Source organism: Centruroides sculpturatus, unplaced genomic scaffold (assembly GCF_000671375.1).
Source record: "Centruroides sculpturatus isolate CEXI.00-Female unplaced genomic scaffold, Cexi_2.0 scaffold858, whole genome shotgun sequence".
Lineage (NCBI taxonomy): Eukaryota > Metazoa > Arthropoda > Arachnida > Scorpiones > Buthidae > Centruroides > Centruroides sculpturatus.
Window position 1 is genome coordinate 232,902 of NW_019385050.1, and position 22,239 is coordinate 255,140.

Here is a 22,239-nt window from a genome sequence, read left to right on the forward strand (position 1 = left end):
GCAGTGGCGGCCTTAGGGGGTGGCGAGCAGGGCAATCGCCCGGGGCCTCGCTCTTGGAGGGGCCTCGCGCAACAACCAAGTAGAAAAAAGTTGATATTTAAAACTTTTTATTTTATCCTTGGCTATTAGTTATAACAATAAAATAAATTTAATTTATAGTACAGTATATAATTAATATTAATAAGTGCCTACTATTTCAATTCACATACTTTGCACAAAGGACAAGGGCCTCGCAAAGATCTGCCGCCCAGAGCCTCGCAATGGATAAGGCCGCCGCTGCCTATTGTCATCAGCTTTTGGTGACAATTCTTTTTTTTGTAGATCGAGTACTGCATATGAACAACTGTACTATATTGACACCTCGTACCAAGGTGAAATTTTGGTTCTGTCTTGTAGATGTCTGTCCACTTCAAAATTCAGTAATATCTGAAACAAAAAATATTCTGTTTTTTTTTTTTGTTTTATTCTATGTAAATTAGACTTAATAATTAAATTACCAAAATTTTTCAAGTATTTTTCAAAGTCTTCGTGTTATGACTCCTTTAAGGTTTGGAGTAACTATAAACTACCTTATTAATGTAAACGAACCAGTTTCGCAACTAAACTTGATTTCTCTGCTATGACGTAGCGAGATTTTTATGTCCAATAAAGGGCATTAAACAATGAAATTTCTAGTTTTGAAATGGATTTCGTCAGGCATCAACATTTTCAATCATTTCGCGTCGCGTCGCGTGTCGTCGCGTCTGTTCGCATTCAGACCTAATATGGTATGAATTACATAATGTAGAAATAGTACTTCTTTCAGAAATAAATTATTTAAATGCCGCTATGAATTTATTATTAAGAAAAATCACGTAAAATATGTTTTAAACAAGATTTATTAATCTCTCTATTAATTTTTTCATGTTTTTTTTAGTACTTTCGCAACTTCATCAACATTTATGCAACCATTTCCTGATGTTTAGTTCGAAAAAGGATGTTCATACATTAGATAAAATATTTATCAGATTATCTTATTTAAAAACAAGTTTATGTGATTTCCTGTACAAAAGTATTTATTTATACATTTAATCGTTACGAGATCGTTTATCCTGAACACCGTCTATACATTTAGGATTCTTTTGGCTCTTGTTATTTGTCCACTCGCAAAGTTGAGTTGAACAAATGAGTCATCATGCACGTGTTAAAAGTCTTCACACCCTACCTGAATAAGACATTAATTAATTAAAGCAATATAGATATTGCTGCGTGACGTAGCAATAAAGATTACTATTGGTATCAAATGCCAATACTCATTGTTAAAGGAACCAGCTGTTAAGAAAAACCACGGATGTTTATTGGGGGAGGGCAAACAGGTTATTATCTCCATTATACCAGGTCTTCTAACCGAGGGAGGTATAAGCTCGATAATCCCTTTTTCCCTTGGAAATCCGTGAGGGAAATTCTAATTTTAAAACTAGAAAATCGAAAATCCATTGTTATCGTGACATAACCAGTTCAGAATACACAAAAGGAAAGTCGTTTGTAAGTAACATCAGTTACATAATATAAGAAATAAGGATTCATGCTTCACTAAATATTTATAATGATTTCTTATAGAATAATTTCTTCGAATTGTAATAAACTTTTTTAAAATTTATTTTTGCAGGGTAAAAGGTCAAATGAGCATTCTGTGGATTTTTAAGTTATTTTATGCGAAAGTGAAGTAAAAGTTTGGAAAATTATCACAAAATTCGCACATTTATATAAATTCATACGTCTTTAGTGTATTCTAGAATTTCATTAAAAATTCAGTTAAACAAAGCGAATAAATGTACGATAACGAATGAAATTTAATACATTTATATCTAATATTAACTTAAATTAATGTGAACAGTTGTGAAAGACGTGATGAGAAAAAATTGAATAGAAAATAAGTCACATTATAATGCAATAAACATTTTGTCAGTTGAATTGATGACGTGTTGACGTCCCACAAAGTAAGTATTTGACCTTCAGGTCGCAATTCCGGTTTAACGAAGGAGTAATTCTTGTAAATTTACGTATGTGACGTTGAGATATTTCTTAGAACATACAAATTTCCACCCTCATCAAGAGGAAACATCTGCTAGGAAACAAATATAAACCGATCTTCTCTCCTGGATAGCAATTCCTGTCTTACATCTATCTAGCAATAATGGATCTCAGACTTCTTACCTTTCTGCTAGTCTCCGTTTGTTTGTACAGGTGAGAATATTTTTAGGAAGAAATCTATTTTATGACGTATTTTACAGTTTAAAGTTGCTAAAAATATAATTATTTTTAAGTGTTGTAGTGTCGTTATCTTGTCGTCCTTGCGATAAGTCAGCGTGTGCACCTATAAAAGAAGCAGACTGTCCAGTTGGGATAAGTTCTGATTCGTGTGGATGTTGTCAACGTTGTGCCCAGGTAAGAATTTAACTTTTATACCTGCTTTCGCACACTAATTCACGCTTAAAATTCTGATTTATAACACTATTCTAGAGAAATTTTTGGTTAAAAATAGGATCGGATCGGTAGCACGTGCTGTTAGATGACACTTTTGTAATCTTAATAACAGCCTGGAAATTACGAGTACGTTTTAAGTTATAAATTTCTGTTACAGAACGTTGGAGAAAAGTGTGGTGGGCCATGGAAGGTTCACGGTAAATGTGGAAAAGGTCTGATATGTGTAAAACCACCCGCACCTGAAGGAGTCAATCCCTCGTTGTATGAATTCAACTCCAAAGGAACATGCCAACTGGAAAATTAATTTGTACTGAAAACCATTACTTTTTCCTATTTTAACTCATATACAATAAAAAATCACTTGTAAAATTTTTAAATAAAATTCTAATTTTACTGTGTTTATGTTGTGGAAGTTAATGTATAGTAATCACTCTTTAATTAGTGATCGTGTAAAGTTTAAGAAGTATCAACGCTTCAGTAAATATAAAAGAAAATTTAAAGTTTAAACACAGAGTAGCAACAAATTATTATGCTTAATCATTTGAGGTGTATGCTGCTCCATTCTATGAACAGATTTTAATTATTTGCCATATTTTTCACCCTTGACAGTTGACAATCATTAACTCACCCCAAAACTATTTTTAAGTCTGTAAGACGAGTCAAAGAATTTTCTCTCGTAAATTCTGATAAGTCTGAAGTTTGAATAGTGTGACCATGTGAGATCCTTACTTAATCCTGTACTGAATGTTACGAAATATTCTATATCTAGGAGGCTCGAGACAAAATCTTATGTATAAGAATTTTCTATCGCTGTGTACGATGCAAAATTAATGGCAATAGAATATCACATGATAAAATTGAGGTATTTAATATGGCCAATAACGTGCCATTCAGTAAATCGACTTGATTGAAATACAATTACTTGTGATTCATCTTGAGATCTATTCTGAACTCTGATAATTGCCATGGCTCTTGTCCCCATTTGCAATCTTGCACGACGACTTTTTATGATAAATTATTATTGATAAATCCTGGAATAGTTTCAAAATTTTATTTATTAAAAGAAAACTGTATTTCTGTATTATAAGCCATCATCATTGTGGACGATACAAATCATGTTCTTATTTCTCATTAAGAATAACATTTCACTCCGTACTTTCGTTGAGAAAATACAAAAGTCATATCCAATCTATAAATTATAGATCCGTACAAAAATCTTTATGCCATAGAAATTAATGTAACTAAGCCTGCTTTTCTAGATAGCTCGAGTCTAGTATTTTTATCTCATTTTATACTTATGTTCAATTAAATCATCCTCACTTTTCAGTGTACATATGTATGTTACCGCTAAAGCTCGAAAGTCGTTAATGTGTGCATTGCCTAGCTAATCTGCAGATTAACTAGGGTGATCCGTTAAAGTTGTGAAAACTGTTCCATTTCTCAAATTACCTAGATAATGTGCAGAGTATCTAGGTAATCTGCAAATTACCTACTAGACACTCGGTAAAGTGAAAATAAGATCTTTGCCACAAATAAATGTACCACGAATAGGTGTGCTTGTCGCAAAAACCAATTGCTATGAAATTCAAAGTGTCACCAATCTTTAGACTGCACTAATAAGTAAGCACAATTGGATAATGTTACCTATGGTGAGTAAAATGGCGGCTAGTCTCTGATTCCAGCAAAGTAAAGAAAGGAAACAGTGGGGATGCACGTTCAAACCTAACCTAACCTATTCTAATAATTTGGTTGGTAATAATTATGGTAATTTATTAAACTAGGTTAGGTTAGAACGTGCGTCCCCACTGTTTCCTTTCTTCTGTTTGCTGGAATCAGAGACGAGCCGCCATTTTACTCATCATAGGTAACATTAACTGCACAATTAAATCATGCCATCACTAGAAAAAGTATGATAACTTTATTATTTTTCGTCTCCGGTCCAAAAGTAGGGTATCATTGAAGTCGTCTCGGTCCACTCAGTTCAGATAGATACTTCGAAGTCCCAAAATTCCATATAGGCCTAATAATTTCCCTAATTGTATTAATATTTTAAACCGTTTGATTTTTTTGTGTGTTTTTTAATTTGTTGATTGATTCTATCAACTAATTTGTCGATTGTTTGATTGTATTAACTCAGGGGTGGCCAACCTTTTTAGCAGGCGGGCCAAATTTCAAAAATAATATTTCCTGCCGGGCCACGCACCAAATTTTTTTTTTAATTAAAGTAAACAAGCAAGCGTGCTACACCTTCATCCGCATCGTTGCTTTCCAGTAGGTGAGATCGTGGTCAAACACTTCCCTGATTTAATGTAAAAAAACACAAAAAATAGGTATATTTATTTTTTTGAAGAAAATAAAACATAACCGAGAATCATTTATTTAATAACCGAGAAACATATTTATTAGACAATTTAAAAATTTGACTTTGTTTTACAGAACTAACAAGTAAGTGCATCAAAATTGATCTGGACTGATGTTGTCGCTACACGCAAACAGTTTTCCAAATGAACATCAGTAATTCGTGTTCTCACTTGTGATTTGATATACTTCATGCGACTAAAAAGTTGTTCACACGCATACGTGTTTCCAAATAGCGTAACCATTGACAGAGCATGTTTGTAAAACGCAAGATATTTATCCTTGTCCAAATACATAGAACTCTTCCAAACCTTCTTAACTCTTCTAATGTTCATTTGGTGATATTACAATAAAGTTAACATTTATGTTCATTTGACCTAGCTCCGCGGGCCGCAACACGACTCCCGGCGGGCCGCATGCGGCCCGCGGGCCTCATGTTGGCCACCCCTGTATTAACTTGATTCTTTAGATATCGAAAATTAAGTAAAGAACATTATGTTAATTTAAGCGTACAGAAACGTTGCTGTTGTTACAGCAAAGATCTTATTTTCACTTTACCGAGTGCCTGGTAGGTAATTTGCAGATTACCTAGATAATCTGCACATGACCTAGGTAATTTGAGAAATAGAACAATTTTAGCAACTTTAACGGATCACCCTAGTTTATCTGCAGATTAGCTAGGTAATGTACACATTAACGACTTTCGAGCTTTAGCGGTAACATGTACACTAGTTACAAACTATTGATAATTGTTTGGCATATCTTGAGTCTGATTTGTTCATCTTGAATTCTAATTAACTTTACGAAAATTTATTGTTTTAATATGTATGTGTTTGTTAGAAGTAAGCTAGATTTTCTTCCAAATGCCATAAAAATGCATGAATAACATCAAAGTATACGTCAAGTAGCTTTGCAGTCTATTGTCAGATCCCAAAGGTGTGAGAAAAGACGAAAACATACATACCTTTATTTATTATTATTATTTTTTTATCCCTGATTAAAACAAATAATAAGCACAAATGACGATTAATTATATAAAGATATATGATTTTAAAAAATTTATTTAAATCTGCAGATCATATCGTCCTATTGAACCTTTATCTGTATTTCTGACTGTATGTGGCAATCGTGCAAATTATATTAACAATAAAACTGTTAGTTTTCCTCAAAAATGTCTGTGAAGCAATTTCTGTAAAACTAGTTATGTAAAATAATGTCAGAGAAAATTCCGATCAGGAATTGTTTCTGTAAGTCATACAAATAAAAGTAATAACTTACTAATACATTTTCTGAACCACATGCAGAAACCATCGAATAAAATTTTACTTCACTTTTACTTTCATTTTTTTCAATTTACCACACTTTAAATTAAAAAATAAGTAATCTAAAACACAGAAAAAACAATATGAATCAGCTTTAAAAAATTCGACAAACATAGCGATTCTTTATAAAAATTCTATAATAAGCTGGCCAAAAAGTTAGATAACCACTGCAAGAATAAATTTCTATCGTATTCAAATACTTAGTTACTTAAAAACTTTATAAAACTGTTCTAAAACTACATACCCAGAAATCGCTATTCTAAAATAAAACAAATACTTACTCTGCCCCGTATTAAAATACGGCCGACTGGCTTTTGAGCCATTGTATATTTATATAAATTCATATGTCTTTAGTGTACAAAAACCACAACCAGGAAATTAGTATGTTTTAATTTTTAGCATAATATTTACTATAAACAAACATCAAAAACTTGATAAATAAATAAAGTGAACACGAGCACGTGCTTCAAAACTACAAACACCATATCTAAAGTTCAACTAATTTTGTTTCCTTTTCTGAATTACTTTGTTTTTCCATATACAAATTTCAATTCTTTCAAGAATGCTCTATTTTTTCAGTTTGCTTATTAACTCTAGATGAAAGAACTTTTCTTCTCGTTGTTAATAGTGTTTGTAATCTTTTGTCCTTTCATTTTTCATAACTGAACATTTATCATAAATTTTTAATTTTCCACCTTTTTTTTCTATTGAAAGAAGCGATTACTACTGTGTATCGACAGTTTTTAAGAATTGTATTTATTAAATTAAATTCACTTCATTATTAGTTCAACATTCGAAACATAATTGTTCTCTCCTGTGTATATCAGCTCAAATATTACAAACACAATTGTTCTGTCCTGTGTTTATCAGTTCAACATTCGAATTACAATTGCTCTATCTTGTATTATACAGTCATAACGACATACAGGAAAGTTATTAATGTAATATTCCATTTCAACAGAGTTTCCAATCATTATATATACTAGATGTTCTTTCATCATTTATATCGGTTGTGTAAACCGAAATTTTTTGCTAATTTTTGGTAAATTTTCGAAAATATTTCATGTTTTATTAAATTTATTAGTTTAAAATATAACTAATTTAAATATTTCTCAATAACTATCAGATTAAAATCCAAATTCAACTATAACCGTGAATAAATACAGTGTTATCGGTTTATCGTTAATAGAACATTGTAGAGACATGAACATCGTGTTATTGGAAATCAAAATAAATAAATTAATTAAATTGAAGAATCAAATAGCAGATCAAATCTGTCCTTCCTTTTAACTTATATTAATAGAATATATAATAGAATGCTATTTGAATTAACAAGGTATAGTCATAGCTACAGCCTGGGTTAAATTTTCATATAAACTAAGTATGCTGAAGCTTTGAGCCTCAATCTTTTACATTTATTATAATGTTTGGTGATATTAAATTTATTTACATTAAAAAAATAAGTAGGGAATCTGTATAAGACATCTCTGTAGTGAAACCCGTACGGCCATAAACTCGTGATTATAAGTGCGACAGGCCTTGCAGGGAAGAGCATGGCTTCGTGTCCCCTTTGGTCATACGTTCAAGGTTATGATCCTATGACCGTACTGTTTTACCACTTTTTTGACGGTGTCTAGCTGCTCCTCTTTGATTATATTAGCCACACGAGAAAAGTTTTATATTGATCTCGAAACGCTCTACGACTTTGTAATTTAAACTATGCTGCAGTCAAGAGCCAAGATGTGACGGAATTCAGGAATGCTTTACTCCATGTGACGGAATTCAGGAATGCAAGTATCCAGTACCGATTACCTGTAATATATATATTTTTGTCTATATACTACCGAAAGTCTAAGATTGTTTGGTTGGTCGTAATGAAATACAGAAAAACGGTGCAGCGTACCGCCACATTTTTGAGAATCGTATATCCCGAATGAGAATAGAAACAAAATAAAACATGGGCAATCTGCCAAGGAAGATGCCTTTCGGGAGATTTTTTTATGGGAAACTGGCTCCTAAAGTGAAGAAATCTGTATTAGTGAAAATGTCTGTATTAGGAAATGCCAAAAAATTAAGCGAATGAATTTCAAAACTGACGCATAAGATAATAATAGGCATTAAACTTTTAATTTTGTTTAAAACTTTTACAATTAACTCAAACTGTAAACAATAGTCTTTTGATTATGTAATAGCTTAGCACATTGCTTATTCCTTGCTTAAGTAAGGAATAAGTCATGCTTCTCAGTACAAATTAGTGTTTCAGTTGGCATTTTCCAATAGAATTAAATTCATGCACGTGCAAATCTTCTGCAGGAGCAGGTGGTTTCACACATACTAAGCCTATTCCACAATTACCCTGAATATTCCATGGCCCACCACACGTCTCACCAACATTCTGTTTACAAATTAATTAATGTATGAATTTTCAATATATGTAAATATATTGAGATTTAATGCGTATTATCTAATAACACAAATAAATAAAATAATCATAATTTTCTCAATTCCTTCATTACAATTCGCTTCTTTCTTTAAACGTTGTAAAATTTGAAATATTAGGAAATTCGCCTATGAATTTTAAATTTTACCTTTCCACAGACTTGACAACATCCACATCCGCCTTCAAGAACTATTCCAACAGGACAATCTGCTTCATTTAGAGGTGGGCATGCTGATTTGTCGCAAGGAATGCATGATAGTGACACCGCCATACTTAAAATTAATGATATTTTTAACAATTACAAAGCGTAAAATCACTCTATGAAACACAATGCTTTAAAATACTCACCTGTACAAGCAAACGGAAACTAACAAAAAAATAAAAAATTTAAATGTCATTATTAGACAAGTGTAAATACAGGAATTACTATCGTCAAGAAACAGTCGTTTATATTTCCTGGCAGATGTGGGAAATTTGTATATTCCAAGAAGAAACTTAATTTCTATTGTGTAAACTTTACAAGGAATTCACTTTTATTATTGTGATCTGAAAGTTAAAAATATACTTTACGATATATCACTCATCACGTCGTTGTTTATTACATTATAATGCTTTAGGATTTGTAACCTTAATCTTATTCAGTTTTCCTCGTAAATAGACATGAAAATCGTTACGAGTTTTCCTCATAACGATTTTCATGTCTATTTACGTTGAGTAAATAAATTATTTTATAAATTTTAAACGAAAATTATAATTAACTTTATTCAAATAATTTAAAAGTACTGTTTCTGATATTAATACAACACTACTTTTTAGATGACGTAATGCTTTGCAAGTTCAACGAACTAATGCTTTGAATGTTCACATCATAAGACTTTATATAAGTTATCAGATATGACTATAAAATATTTTGTCTTTTGAACACTATATAATGTAAATACACGAAAACTTGACAATATTCACCTTAAGTTTATTCAGTTTTTAGTTTCAACTAAAAACTGAATAAACTTAAGGTGAATATTGCCAAGTGTTCGTGTATTTACAATATATAGTGTTCAGAAAACAAAATAATCACCGACACGGTTTCAAGAGTGTAAAATATAAAGTATTTATAAGTCACAAATAGTTAAATAAACAAGCCAATGACCTGGTCTTTCTCATATAAAACAAATAATGTCATATTAACTTGCTAGTCACATAGACTAGATGTTCCCCATAAAATGCATGCATTTCACTAATAAACATAGATTTTAAGGTTGCTGCACATTTCTCTTCTGAAACACTACAGCTACATCACACTTTTACTCGTTACAGGTTGCAGTTATACTTTTACTCGGTTTGCGAGTAAAAATATAAGTAATCCTGTATAAGTGATCAATTACTAAAACCCTCCAATATTCTGCATCTTTCAAGCTAGCTTCTTATTTTACTAAATGTCTCATGGCCTAAATGCCAAAATTTATGGTAAATAATTGATTTGACTGGAGTGATAAAATAGAGCAATGCAACACATGGGCAAATGCCAAGAAAAGTGCCTCCTCGGAGGACTTTCTACAGAAAACTTACTCCTATTTAGGTGTTAGACACGTGGAGAGACCACAACTGTTCAGCGGTTTTATCCATCCGGCCGAATGGGCTTTTAGTAAACTTACAATGAGTTATTTACAATGAGTTAACCTATCTTATTGTACACTTATTGGTACTTGTTACATTAAAATAATGACGGCCTGATGGCCGGGCGGATTTAAGGCGTAAGCCTACCGCTCTGGAGGACCGAGGATCAAATACACGCTCTGGAGTACCGAGGATCAAATACAAGAAGCGAACTTTGAATAACGATTAAAGCTAAAAAAAGGCGTGTTTATATCTAGCGCCATCTGTTATGAGAATTTAGTAAAAAATATTTTTTATATTATTAATTATCATAAAAAGAAAAAGAAAAAAAAAACCTTATTTTGGGCGTAGAATTGAGTTTAAAAAAATTATAAATGTCAATACGAGTAAGAATTTCATTGTCTGACTCCACTCGAGATATGACACGTGGCCCTTCTATCTCCTCATTCCCTTGACCTTTAACCACCAAAATTTAATAGAATCAATGCTCCATTTATAGAAATAACGTCGCCAAGTTTTAAAACTTTTGCTTCATCCAGTCCTGAGATATGATGTAAAATATACGCTGGCATAGAAGCATGCATAAACAGAATTTTTAAGTATTTTTTACATTTTTGGGCTCTTGGAGTGTCAAAAAACCGAAAAATGGAAAAGGGAATTTTAAATTTGACAGATCATCATAATTTCCTTATGTTATAAAAGCCTGAAAACTAAAAAAATTGTTTCTAGAAGTACATACAATCTCCATTTCAGAGTTAGCACCATCTATCGACAACGTTTAAGATTATTTAAGATTTCATAAATTTTTAAAATTTCAAATATTCTATTAATACAGTAGAGCGTCGATTATCCGAATCAATTGGGGACTGGGTTGTTCAGAAAATTGATATTTTGGATAACCGATTATGTACGAAAAAATATATTAACCTATCCCATGTTGAAATTTTTCTCCGTTGCATNTATATTATCATATATTATCTCATTAAATCTTTATCTTATTAATGAATTTCTGGTTAACTATAAATTATTGTTATTAAAATTATACTTGCATCAAAATTTTTAAGGTTGAATTAAAAAAATAACTCTATAAAATAACTTTTATAAAGTACTAGTAATGGAAAATAATGTCAGAAAAGGACGCTGATCAGTAATTTGCAGTGTTAAGATGGCGTACTCATAAGTAGAGGTCCTACTGTACAATCATACCTCGGGTTTCGAACTTAATTCGTTCCTAATAGTTGTTCAAAAAACGATTTGTTCGAAAACCGAAACAAATTTTCCCATATGAAACAATATAAAATAGATTAATCCGTACCCGAACCCCAAAACAGAACCTTTTTTATTTACCTTTTGATCTATATGACAAAGCTTTGAAATTAGAAAGTGTCCATTTTGTTATTAGACATCAGACAATCCAGCGATTAATTTATTACATTGATAGTGGAAATGCCAACTGTATGTGGTGGCATTTCATCAGTTGTTCATCTGAATCTGCATCATATAGAATTACTCATTTCAACCATAAATATTTTATCTACTACCCATACAATCTAACATTTCTATGGGAAACTTTACATAAAATGCAATATTCTACTTCCAGTTAACGTAAAAACATGCTAAACGTTAAGACCAGGGCTGTGGAGTCACGTAAAAATCTACCGCCTCCGACTTCTCCTTATCATCCGACTCCGACCAGGGGCGGACATGTTACCGAAAGAGACCCAGAAATTTTGATGTCATCACGTGACCTCAGAATAAAAGATTCAATAAATAGAGTTCTAATAAAGATAGAACGTATAAACTTTTTATTCCAAAGCTAAAAGACTCTCTAAGTAATATATAAATATGTATTCGATAATTTTTACTTTTTTGACTTTTATATATAACAGAGGGAAAGTGTAGCGCTTGGTCAAAAAATGACCCCTCCCAAATTTTTACATTTTTGGACTCGGGACACCTTGAAATTTCGAGATATGAAAAACTTCAAGGTTTTTTTCTATATTTGTGGATGTTAGACTGTGTGTGGAGGCATGATTTTGTTTACCCTGTTTAAAGCCTAATAATTTCTGTGGTTTTTAAATCGGAGTCAGATAGTTAACACAGGAGTTAGTTTTTGACTGTTTAACACAAGATTGTGTTATTAATTAAACACTTGGCTTTTTTCCATCTTTATTTAGTTTGTACGGGTACTTCTACACGTTTCGGGCACTTAGTCCTTCATCAGTCAACCTGTATCCTTATGATGTATGTAGTATCCATTTGTTGAACTGTATACGTTATTTTTCTTTTCTTGATGGAATTCGCCGTTTCTATAACCAATAACTCGTAGTTGATTTGTTTTTTGAAACGGTGTTTTAGTATTCAGAAATACTAAAACACGATTTCAGAAAACAAAACAGGAGTTAGTTATTAAGCGTCAAAGTGGTTGAACTAAATCATGTCTCCATACACAATCTAACATCTTAATGGGTTTTACTGTACTATTATAAAATGACAAAAAAACCTACTTTGAGGGTAGAGACGAATGTTATTTATTTTTTAATAGTATTAATGCCCCTTTATATGCAAGCTACAGTGCCACATTTCGTTTCTTAAACTTTACCCATTCTGAGATATTGTTTAATATCTCAGAACGGGAAATAAAGAAATTAAACAAATTAGACGCCAACACGCACACGCGCGCGAATTTTTTTTCCAACTTTTATTGACTTTTTTCAGGGGTTCGGGAGGTCTCCAAACGTGTAGATCTGAAAAAAAAAAGACTTAGAGAGTCAAATTTGACACGATTCCAATACTTTTCCGTTTTATATACATAACAAGTTGGGAAGTAAAAAAAAAGTCGGAGTCGTCAAAAAATCCGCCGACTCCGACTCCAGCTAAAACACCAAAACTCCACGACTCCGACTCCGACTCCACAGCCAGAACGGTAAGACATCAGCTTACCGTTCTGGGGATCCGTGATCATATCCGAGCGGGTCCAAAAGCTCGAGAAACCTTTCTGTTTTGGGTTTGTTAGACTTCGTTCCTCAAACCCAACCTATGACGGACATAAGCAAAAGGCTCTCTTAGTGTCCACAGGAAAGAAAGAGTAAAAAACAAAAAAACCAAAAATTCACTTACCTGAAATATACTTCCTAAGAAAGTATTATGACATAGTAAAAGTTTTTACAAATATAAATTATTATGAAAAACACTGTAAGCCAAGCTTTTATGAATTTTGAAATGCAATACTTATTTATTTAATGCATATCCTGTGAATTTATTAAGTATATTTGAAAGTTTTCTTCGAATACTTAATTTTATCCATCACTGTAAGGTAAGTAAGGTAATAATAATACGAAAAGAAATATAAACTCCTGTCTTTTTGTTATATCAAGTTAAATTTCCTTTTTATCTTGTTGTATAACGCACTCCTCAAAGTTTTTTTTATTAAACTTTTAATGGCATTTCTTTATTTATTGAGGTAAGAGCGCATAATTAGTAGGCTTTAAGTTGCTACAAATTATAAAACATCTTTAGTTCAAACGTGTGTTCTAAGAGTGTTCCTTGCAAATTTGTATCATGCAAAATTATAAAAGAAGATTGTCCAATTGGAACAATTATTGAGCCATGCAGTTATTGTAGAGTTTGCGCCAAGGTATTTATTGAAAATTTAAGCTTGTATTCGTATAATTTATGCTTTTATTAAGCATAAACGCTTTGCAAAAAACGCGTTGCTTTGACATTTATAATATATTGCAATGCATTTATAATAGACTATATATCGTTATGAATACATAACGATATATATTATGAAAGTGTATAAATTTTTCTGCATTTATAGAGATTTGATTTTTAGGGATTAGAATTACCCTGTACAACACTATGTAGGATCATGGATTATTCAAGAAATAAAAAAGTTGCAAAAAATACCGTATGTAGCTACACAGTTTAAAACTTTGTGAATAAACAGGGTGGGCATAATTTTTAATTTTCCCTGTTCAGTGCATTCTATAGCTGTAAACAATGAGCGCATTGACACCAAGATTTGTACAGTATACAGACTATGCAAAGGATTTGCACAAAAATAATTTAGTTCAAAAACTTCCGCTAGGGGACGCTGATATCACGACATGCTCCACAATTTTGTTATACCCAAAGTTCATCGACGACAATGCCATACGTCTGGATCATTTATACAGGATGGTGCTCTCCCATATTGGATGCAATGTACAGCAGATTTTGTGATAACATTTCATTGATCACTGAATGATCAGTCGTTCGATTAATTATAGAGCACAGCTCATCGCCATCAAATTTTACACCTGAACACTGGGACATGCATTAAGCAACATTCCTTACCTTATACAGTATCAGTGAACAGCCTATACAGAAGGCATGTTCCTTACGGAACGAATAAATGCGTTTTTATTGTATAGTTTCGTGTACTTTCGTATAAAACATCGCTTAGCGGAAGTTTTTACTTTCCGTTAAGGGTACTTTGAAATAAATCTCTTTGCATAATCCTTTTTCACATCCTTTGCATAGTCTGTATACAAATTTTGGCGTCAATCCATTTATTAGTTACAGCTACAGTGTGTTGTGACTAGTAAAACTTTAATTATGGCTGCCGTGTATATTAACACGTTTTTGGAAATTTTATATTATACTAGCAGACCCCGCAACGCGTTGTTGTGGCTCAAAATATATATTATAAATGTATAACACTTCCCCCTTAAGGAGGAATTTTTCGAAAAATCCCTTCTCAGTGTACATTCTCTGGACGTATCCTATTAATTAAAACGCAAAAAACAGTATCTAAAATAGCATAATAGAAGCCAAGTTCTTCACGGTAAGCCTTAATCCTGTCCATCTCCCTCCACTGGGGGGAATTTCGACATGTATATTACTACATTTCTATATATTATATAAAAACAAGTGGGTATTCAAATGCAACGTTGTGTCAAAATTTCAAAGGAATCGGTAGGAACAAACGAACATTACATTTTTATTTATATAGATAGATGGATGATGATCTGTTTTTGTTCATCCTCACAGAAAAGCAAACTTAGGTCGTACTCGCGGAGTTAGCGCCATCTGTTAGACGTAAAAGCCTTAATCCTATATGATATATTTTAATTTATATGATTGTTTACCGGAATAATATACAGCCTATGTCCACCCTGAAGGTCCATTCTAAATATTGGTGAAAGAATTTTTGAAATCGGATGAGTAGTTTCGGAGATTACCTCCTACATTCAAACTTACAAACTTTACCTCTTTATAATATTACAGTAGAGTCTCGATTATCCGACCGTCCTAGTCCGCAAATTTCAAATGTCCGCTAGTGATGTGGCGCTACAATATTTGCCTATGTCTTGGCTACTTTAATATTATTTTTACGTGTTTTAGCTGGCAATAGTCATTCGACCATGAAAGGGAGCCAGTATTTAAACGAGACTTAATTTTCTTATTTTTAACGATACAATAGCGACGATTATTATTTTAAAAAATTTTTGTTAGGCTTAACATCGATGAAAATTCAACGCGAAGTAGGTTAATAGCGATATACTAATATACTAATTACATGGGATATAATAATATACTACACTAATAATGGATTTTTTCATACTTTTCGGTTATCCGACTTTTCAATTATCCGACCAACCCCAATCCCCAATTGGGTCGGATAATCGAGGCTCTACTGTAGTATAGATTAGTTGTTCTTAACCTTTTTAGTGGTCAGCACCCCCTGAATCTGAAAATAAGCTCTTGCACCTCCTTAAAAAATGTGTGTATATTTTTTATTTAAGAAAAAACATTTATTGCATAAACAAATGCCGTGTTTATTTACAATATATATTACTATATAACATAAAAAGAAATACAGTGGTGCCTCGTATAACGTACGCCTCGAATAACGGACGCTGCGAATAACGGACTTTCTGTTTGGCCGTTACGTGACTCGAGCAACGGACTTTCTGTTTGGCCGTTACGTGACTCGAGCAACGGACTGGCTGCGAACAACAGACTTTTCGTTCGGCAGTTACTTGAGGCGAACAACGGTCTTTCTGAGAACAAGTGCGAATGACGTTTCCACACTTTTGCCGTTGCCAATGACAATCTGCTATTTTTATAATATATTAGTATTATTAGAATATATTATTTGTATATCTGAAGCACAGAGCTCCCGTTGGGATTCAGATTGCTCCCTTGTTTATTACGTACAGTACATCACCTCAGTGCAGGGTATTTACATTTATTCAAGTATTGTGCAAATCATGGCTTCTAAAAAAAACAGAAAAGTGATTTCAATTGAAACAAAGAAGAAATCATCAGAAGGAGTGAAAGTTGACAAAAACTTACTTGTCAAATGGGGAGAGGTTCAGGAGTTTACCAACACTCACTATCCAAACATAGCTGAGGCCAAGAGGATCAATGATCTCTACAATGACACCCTTGCCCGTCATTTCTGACAGGTGTTGAAGAAGAGAGAGAAACAGACTACCTTGGACATGTTTTTCAAGAAGCAAGCTGCCAAAAAAACAAAGAATTGAACAAGAGGAGTTGACCCTGCAAGCTCCGGTAGCCTCTCCTGAATCTGACTCCGATTAAAAATAATAAAAAGAGACCTGTTGCAATGTGTAAAAAGTCTGTATCTGTATGAATGTGTGAAGTAAGTGTTCCTCCATCTCCTCCTCACATCTGACTACCCGGCATAATTGATGACAGCTCCATTTTCATTTTTTTTCATGGTACAGTACGGTTATTTTATGCTGCGGAACGAATTATATGTTTTAACATGTATTTCTATGGGAAAATGCGTTTCGTATAACGGACTTTTCGCTTAATTAACGGACGTGCACCTGGAACGGATTAAGTACGTTATACGAGGCACTACTGTATTTAAATTTTAATGGCTAGGTTGTTTTTGTTTATTCATAATAATTCTATTAAAACGAGGCTGTTTTTTGAAAGAGCCAAGCGTAAGTCATCAGATGCATTTAAGCGATTACTGGCTTTTATTTTGATGTGCAAAAGTGCTGTATTCAAGATATGCGAACACGTCTCAACTAGTTTCTGTACTGCACGTGGCAATGTGACTACATTAACTGCATGTACTGTACTGACGACTGATGACAAACGCTATGTGCTGAGAGATGGTAGGGTGGAGAGTGTAGAAGTGAGATGGTAGAGAATGAAGAAGTGGGGGTGCCGTGTTGCTGGGTGCCACGGTTTGTAGAGAACACGGGCTCCTCGTTCTTATCATTATTATTTTTTTTAAATTAATTTTTGAAATTTCTCTCGCACTCCAGGTTAAGAACCGCTGGTATAGATAATTTGTATGTTTTAGTGAATTTAATAAACTGATCTCAATAATTTCGATAATAAAAACGAGCAGTTATTTATAGTGGCATCAATGGGCTGCAATTTTAATCATATTCTTAATTTATTTAATTTAAAATGTATACTCTCAACCTCAAGTTATTAGTAGTGTCTTGCCCCTGTACATCATACTTTTCCTTTCACAATAGAGTCGTGCCGGTCATCTATTAACTGCTTTCAGGAGAATCCTTCTGAATTGAAATAATATGACTTCCGGTATTGACGTTCGTATACAGTTAATCGGGGCCTCCTGTCCTCAAGATTTCCATATCTCGTCATGGATTTCATCTATCTAACTCCGTTCCCAAGATTAAGGAAAGACAAATGGACGGACAACGGTGGGAATTTATAGGTCTACAATTTTTTCAAATTATAGCCTAACAATATTATTGCTTTGAGAAAGAGAGATATTCTTAACTGTTGTCAATCTTAAGTACTACTACCATGTTAATGGTTTTACTATTAAGTATCAATTTTATGTATGAAGTTAACCTCCTGCCTGCAGTCAGGGAGGGTCTCAGACACGCAGTAGTATTTTGTCTTTGCATATGCATTCTACCAGTACAATGCTGAGATTTTTGTGACATGCTGTTTGTATCAAGAGCATGCATAAAACAAAATACTCTACATAATGTTGTGCAAACCCATAAAATATTTTATGAGTTTCACAGAACTTGCTTGCAGTGTAAAAAACAGTTTTTGATCAAAATTTTCTTGTTTCTCAATGGAACTGACTTTTTGGACTAATCTAATGGTTATATCAGATATTTGCCTTGTGCTGTTTTGTTGCAAATACTTTTTAATTGACTGTTTGTGAGGTAAAGGCATCTACAAGGTGAGTCAATTTATGGATGTTGATGATGTGATTAAGATGACCAGAACTTCTCAAAATGACTCCAATAAAGTAGAAGTTGATTTTCCTAATGAAGTTGCCAGAAGTTGGAGATGTGTCTGAAGAAGACATTCTTGATGGATCTGAATCATAAGCCAGTGGTTGAGTGGATAAAACTACAGAACACTGGTAGTTGGCACCTTGCCAATGGGCTGATCATGTGGAGTTTTCCAGGTTTTCTTCACATTAGTAACACCTAAAGGGACCAGTTTCCCATAAAAGACCTCCCAGGAGGCAGATTTCCCATGTATTGCACTGCTATAACCAAATAAACCAAACCAAATCAGAAGCAAGTGCTATAAGCAAAGATGATGCATATTCTTTCTCATTTGATATAATTAGATGTCAATGAAGTCACTTGCCCTCAAGCTGGAGGGGTTACTAGATATTGACAACATAGTTTCAGTGGTGCCTTGCATTTCAAATTTAATTTGTTCCAGGAGGCCTTCCAAACTCTGAATCCGATTGAAATTCAAATCAATTTTTCCACTTAGAAATACTGGAAAGTGAAGTAATCCATTAATTCCTAGACCTTAAAGCATACTCATTTTGATATAATTAAGAAATAGCGATTACATGTGTAATGAAACACACCAAAAATAAAGCAAAAAAAGACAAGAGCACTATGCAAGAAATGCTTTCACAGCAACAGAAAGAGACAATTTGGGCACACAAGAGTTTATGCGACAAGAACATTTTTTTCACTGTGTATGCAGTTCGAATATAGAAGCATCGTTTGAGCTCTGGCTCAAATATCTCTAGAATTTAGCATTCAAACTCGAAGTACAAGGCATCTTTATATTTATTTATTTATCATTTATCCACAAAAAAGGACAAATCTAACATTGTTTTTGTAGAAATAATCTCATTTATAGTTCAACAATGTTAAATGAGGTAAGGCTTTTTTTTAAAAGAAAAAAGCTCATTATAACAATAAATGTCTCTACAACAATAATTTTTCATCCTGCCAAATATCACTGTACAGAGATTTGACTGTGTTTAAAAGCAAACAGAGAATTGTGCCTATTTATTCAACAAATTTCCATTTGCCTGATATTGGATATTCATTATTATAGGATTTAAAATCAAAGCAGAAATACTAAGAGTACAAGAGAATAATAACTTGTATATTTTTTACTTATCATAATAAATTGCTCAATACTCTGGATATTTTTGAAGGAGGCCCAGATGTAGAATAGGGATATCATTTATCAATATTTCAATTATATCAAAGCATATAAACTGATATCAATTAGCAGAAAATGGCAAGTCACTTGCAATCATTTACTTTGTATAAAAGAACTATAATGGCATTTGGCATCAAGTGATATTATGTGGTAAACAGCATCAAATGATGTCTGAAACCAAGGGTTGATTGGAATTTGTCTTTGAGTTCTAATAATATAAAAAATTTTTAAATCAAATAATTGTTTTTAATATTACAGCTTTGAAGATTGCATTTTCTTTTCTAGAAAGGGAAATATTTTAGAATGGAGATATAAAACAAAATGTAAACTAGTACAAAATAGAATAATAACTTTCTCCAGGAATTTTCTCTAATCCACTCTTAGAGCTTTTATGACCTCTTGTTTGTTTTGCACTAAAATGGGAGCAGTTGCAATATTGCATAGAAGTGCTTATTCAGTTAGATCTGGTTACATCTCTCATATTTTTTGTTAAATTGAAACTTTGATAACTTCATTAATATCACAAACATTCAAATAATCTTTTTATTCTTTTTCCAAAATAACTGTTTTGGTTTTTGTTGTGTTTTGAGTTATTTGTGGATAGTGCACAACTGACAAGGACCATTAGTGCTTGAGGCAAGGCTTAACCTGTTTGTTAATTAATAGATCCCCAGTTAGCCAGGGCATTTTATGTTCATGAGTTTGGATAGTTGTCGTCGTCATCATATTTTCTTTATACATGTACAGACTGTTGGTCATGCTTAAAGTCAGTGTAAACTTTACTCTCTTGACATTTTACTACAGTTATAAATTGTTTAAAGATAGAAGCAGTCTGTCTTAAAGGTGGAACTAGAGAAGTGTCATTTCAAATGCCTATTGTAATCAAACTGTGCTTTTCTTTGATGTTTACTCTTCCTTAAGAGCATAGAATTTTACTGGTATGAAAATCAAATGTACATAGATCTGCAATATCACTCAGAAATCTTACAAATTGGAATTTACTTCAAAACTTGTATAATAATAATAATAAACACCAATCTTTCTAGTCTCAATCTTTTCTTGTTTATCCTTTAGACAAACCTAGACATTCCATTCTGACATAATTATGAACAGAACCTCAAGGTGAATTTTTGCTTCTTTTAATTTCTATTTGAGCTCTTTTGTACTAGTTTATATTTTGTTTTATATCTCCACTCTAAAATATTTCCCTTTCTAGAAAAGAAAATGCAATCTTCAAAGCTGTAATATTAAAAGCAATTATTTGATTTAAAAATTTTTTATATTATTAGAACTCAAAGACAAATTCAAAGAATTTATATAGTAACTGGCATTAATTGATATTGTATGCCATTTGTTTATTTGAAAATATCCTAAAACCATTTAAGAATGATATCAAATGATGTCATTTCAAAGTGATAAAATATTTTTACTAAGATATGTGTTTTGTTTTTAAACAAAGTTATTTAAATCACTGACAAATTTTACATATATTTATTTACTAACTGCAATTTTTTTGTAATATATCAATAAAAGATATCTAATTCAGATCATAAATTAAATGGATATTTTATTTAATAATTATATAAATATTTAGTAGTTTTTAGAGTTTTAATAAATAAAAAAATTAGACTTTTATCATTATTGGCTGACTCTTATGATTTAAGTGATGTATAATAATTTAATTATTGAAAATAAAGTTTAAATTATATAAATAAAACTGTTTAAGCAATTTCTTTTGATTGATAGTTGGGATATTTTATTTATATATATTTGCGTTACTGTATAAGGTTCTATCTACATGATTTGCTGGAAAATTTGCAAGTCAAGTACAAATTTATCCTTTATTTCAATTGGTTATGACATTATGACATATTTTGGCTTGAAAAGTGCTCATCAGACAGGAACAAAATGCATTACAACATATTGAAATAAGAGATAAGTTTTGTTATATAAAATGAGATGATGGTGTAAAATGTTCCCATTTACATGGTCTAAAAACAGTACACATTTCCTTTACAACAATAACAACACAATTGAACTTTAACGTCTCAAACAAGTGAATAATATTACATCACCCACCTGACACATGTGACAGAGCATGGCCATCAACACTTGATAACACCCACACACCTGACACATGTTACAATTGAACTTAACAAGTTTGTACCAGCTTTTGTATGTGAATTTTTCAGCAACTAATACAAATAGAACTGTATAAAGGTAAATAAATCTCAAACACTGTGTAGCAGAGATAACAGACTTATCACACTGTTACTGAGGACATTAAAATGGCATTTCTATTATCAGAATGCAGTTTATTACTGGTATTAGTGTTGCCACCTTTTCAAAATTGCTGACCCAGACAATAGCTTTGTTCCAGCACAAGTCCCTGACTAGTTTGAATTTGAAACCGTACAAGGTATATGCAATGTCATTTTACAGCCAAGAACTGATCAATGCACATGTCAGTTTAAAAACCAGTTAGGGACTTGTGTTGGAACAACTTAATATTTGTCAGAGATATTTGCAAGTTACAAGTTTAAAAGTACACTTTCTGGCACTCTGCCTAGAGATAAGTTTGGGTGGGGATGTGAA

General features: G+C 32.3%; 2 protein-coding genes across 2 annotated transcripts; one reads left to right on the forward strand and one right to left on the reverse strand.

Annotated features, from left to right (window-relative positions):
- The first annotated feature begins 2,065 nt into the window (after positions 1-2,065).
- LOC111633940 (venom protein 302-like) lies at positions 2,066-3,065 on the forward strand. Its single transcript, XM_023378595.1, has 3 exons — positions 2,066-2,226; positions 2,307-2,427; positions 2,624-3,065. Exons 1-3 carry the CDS (start codon positions 2,177-2,179, stop codon positions 2,768-2,770), a joined length of 318 nt encoding a protein of 105 aa, XP_023234363.1. The 5' UTR covers positions 2,066-2,176; the 3' UTR covers positions 2,771-3,065.
- Positions 3,066-7,710: 4,645 nt separating this feature from the next.
- On the reverse strand, positions 7,711-9,077 carry LOC111633941 (venom protein 302-like). The gene is made up of 3 exons (XM_023378596.1): positions 8,935-9,077; positions 8,735-8,858; positions 7,711-8,541 (listed from the first exon to the last, which is right to left on the reverse strand). Exons 1-3 carry the CDS (start codon positions 8,982-8,984, stop codon positions 8,398-8,400), a joined length of 318 nt encoding a protein of 105 aa, XP_023234364.1. The 5' UTR covers positions 8,985-9,077; the 3' UTR covers positions 7,711-8,397.
- Positions 9,078-22,239: the final 13,162 nt, after the last annotated feature.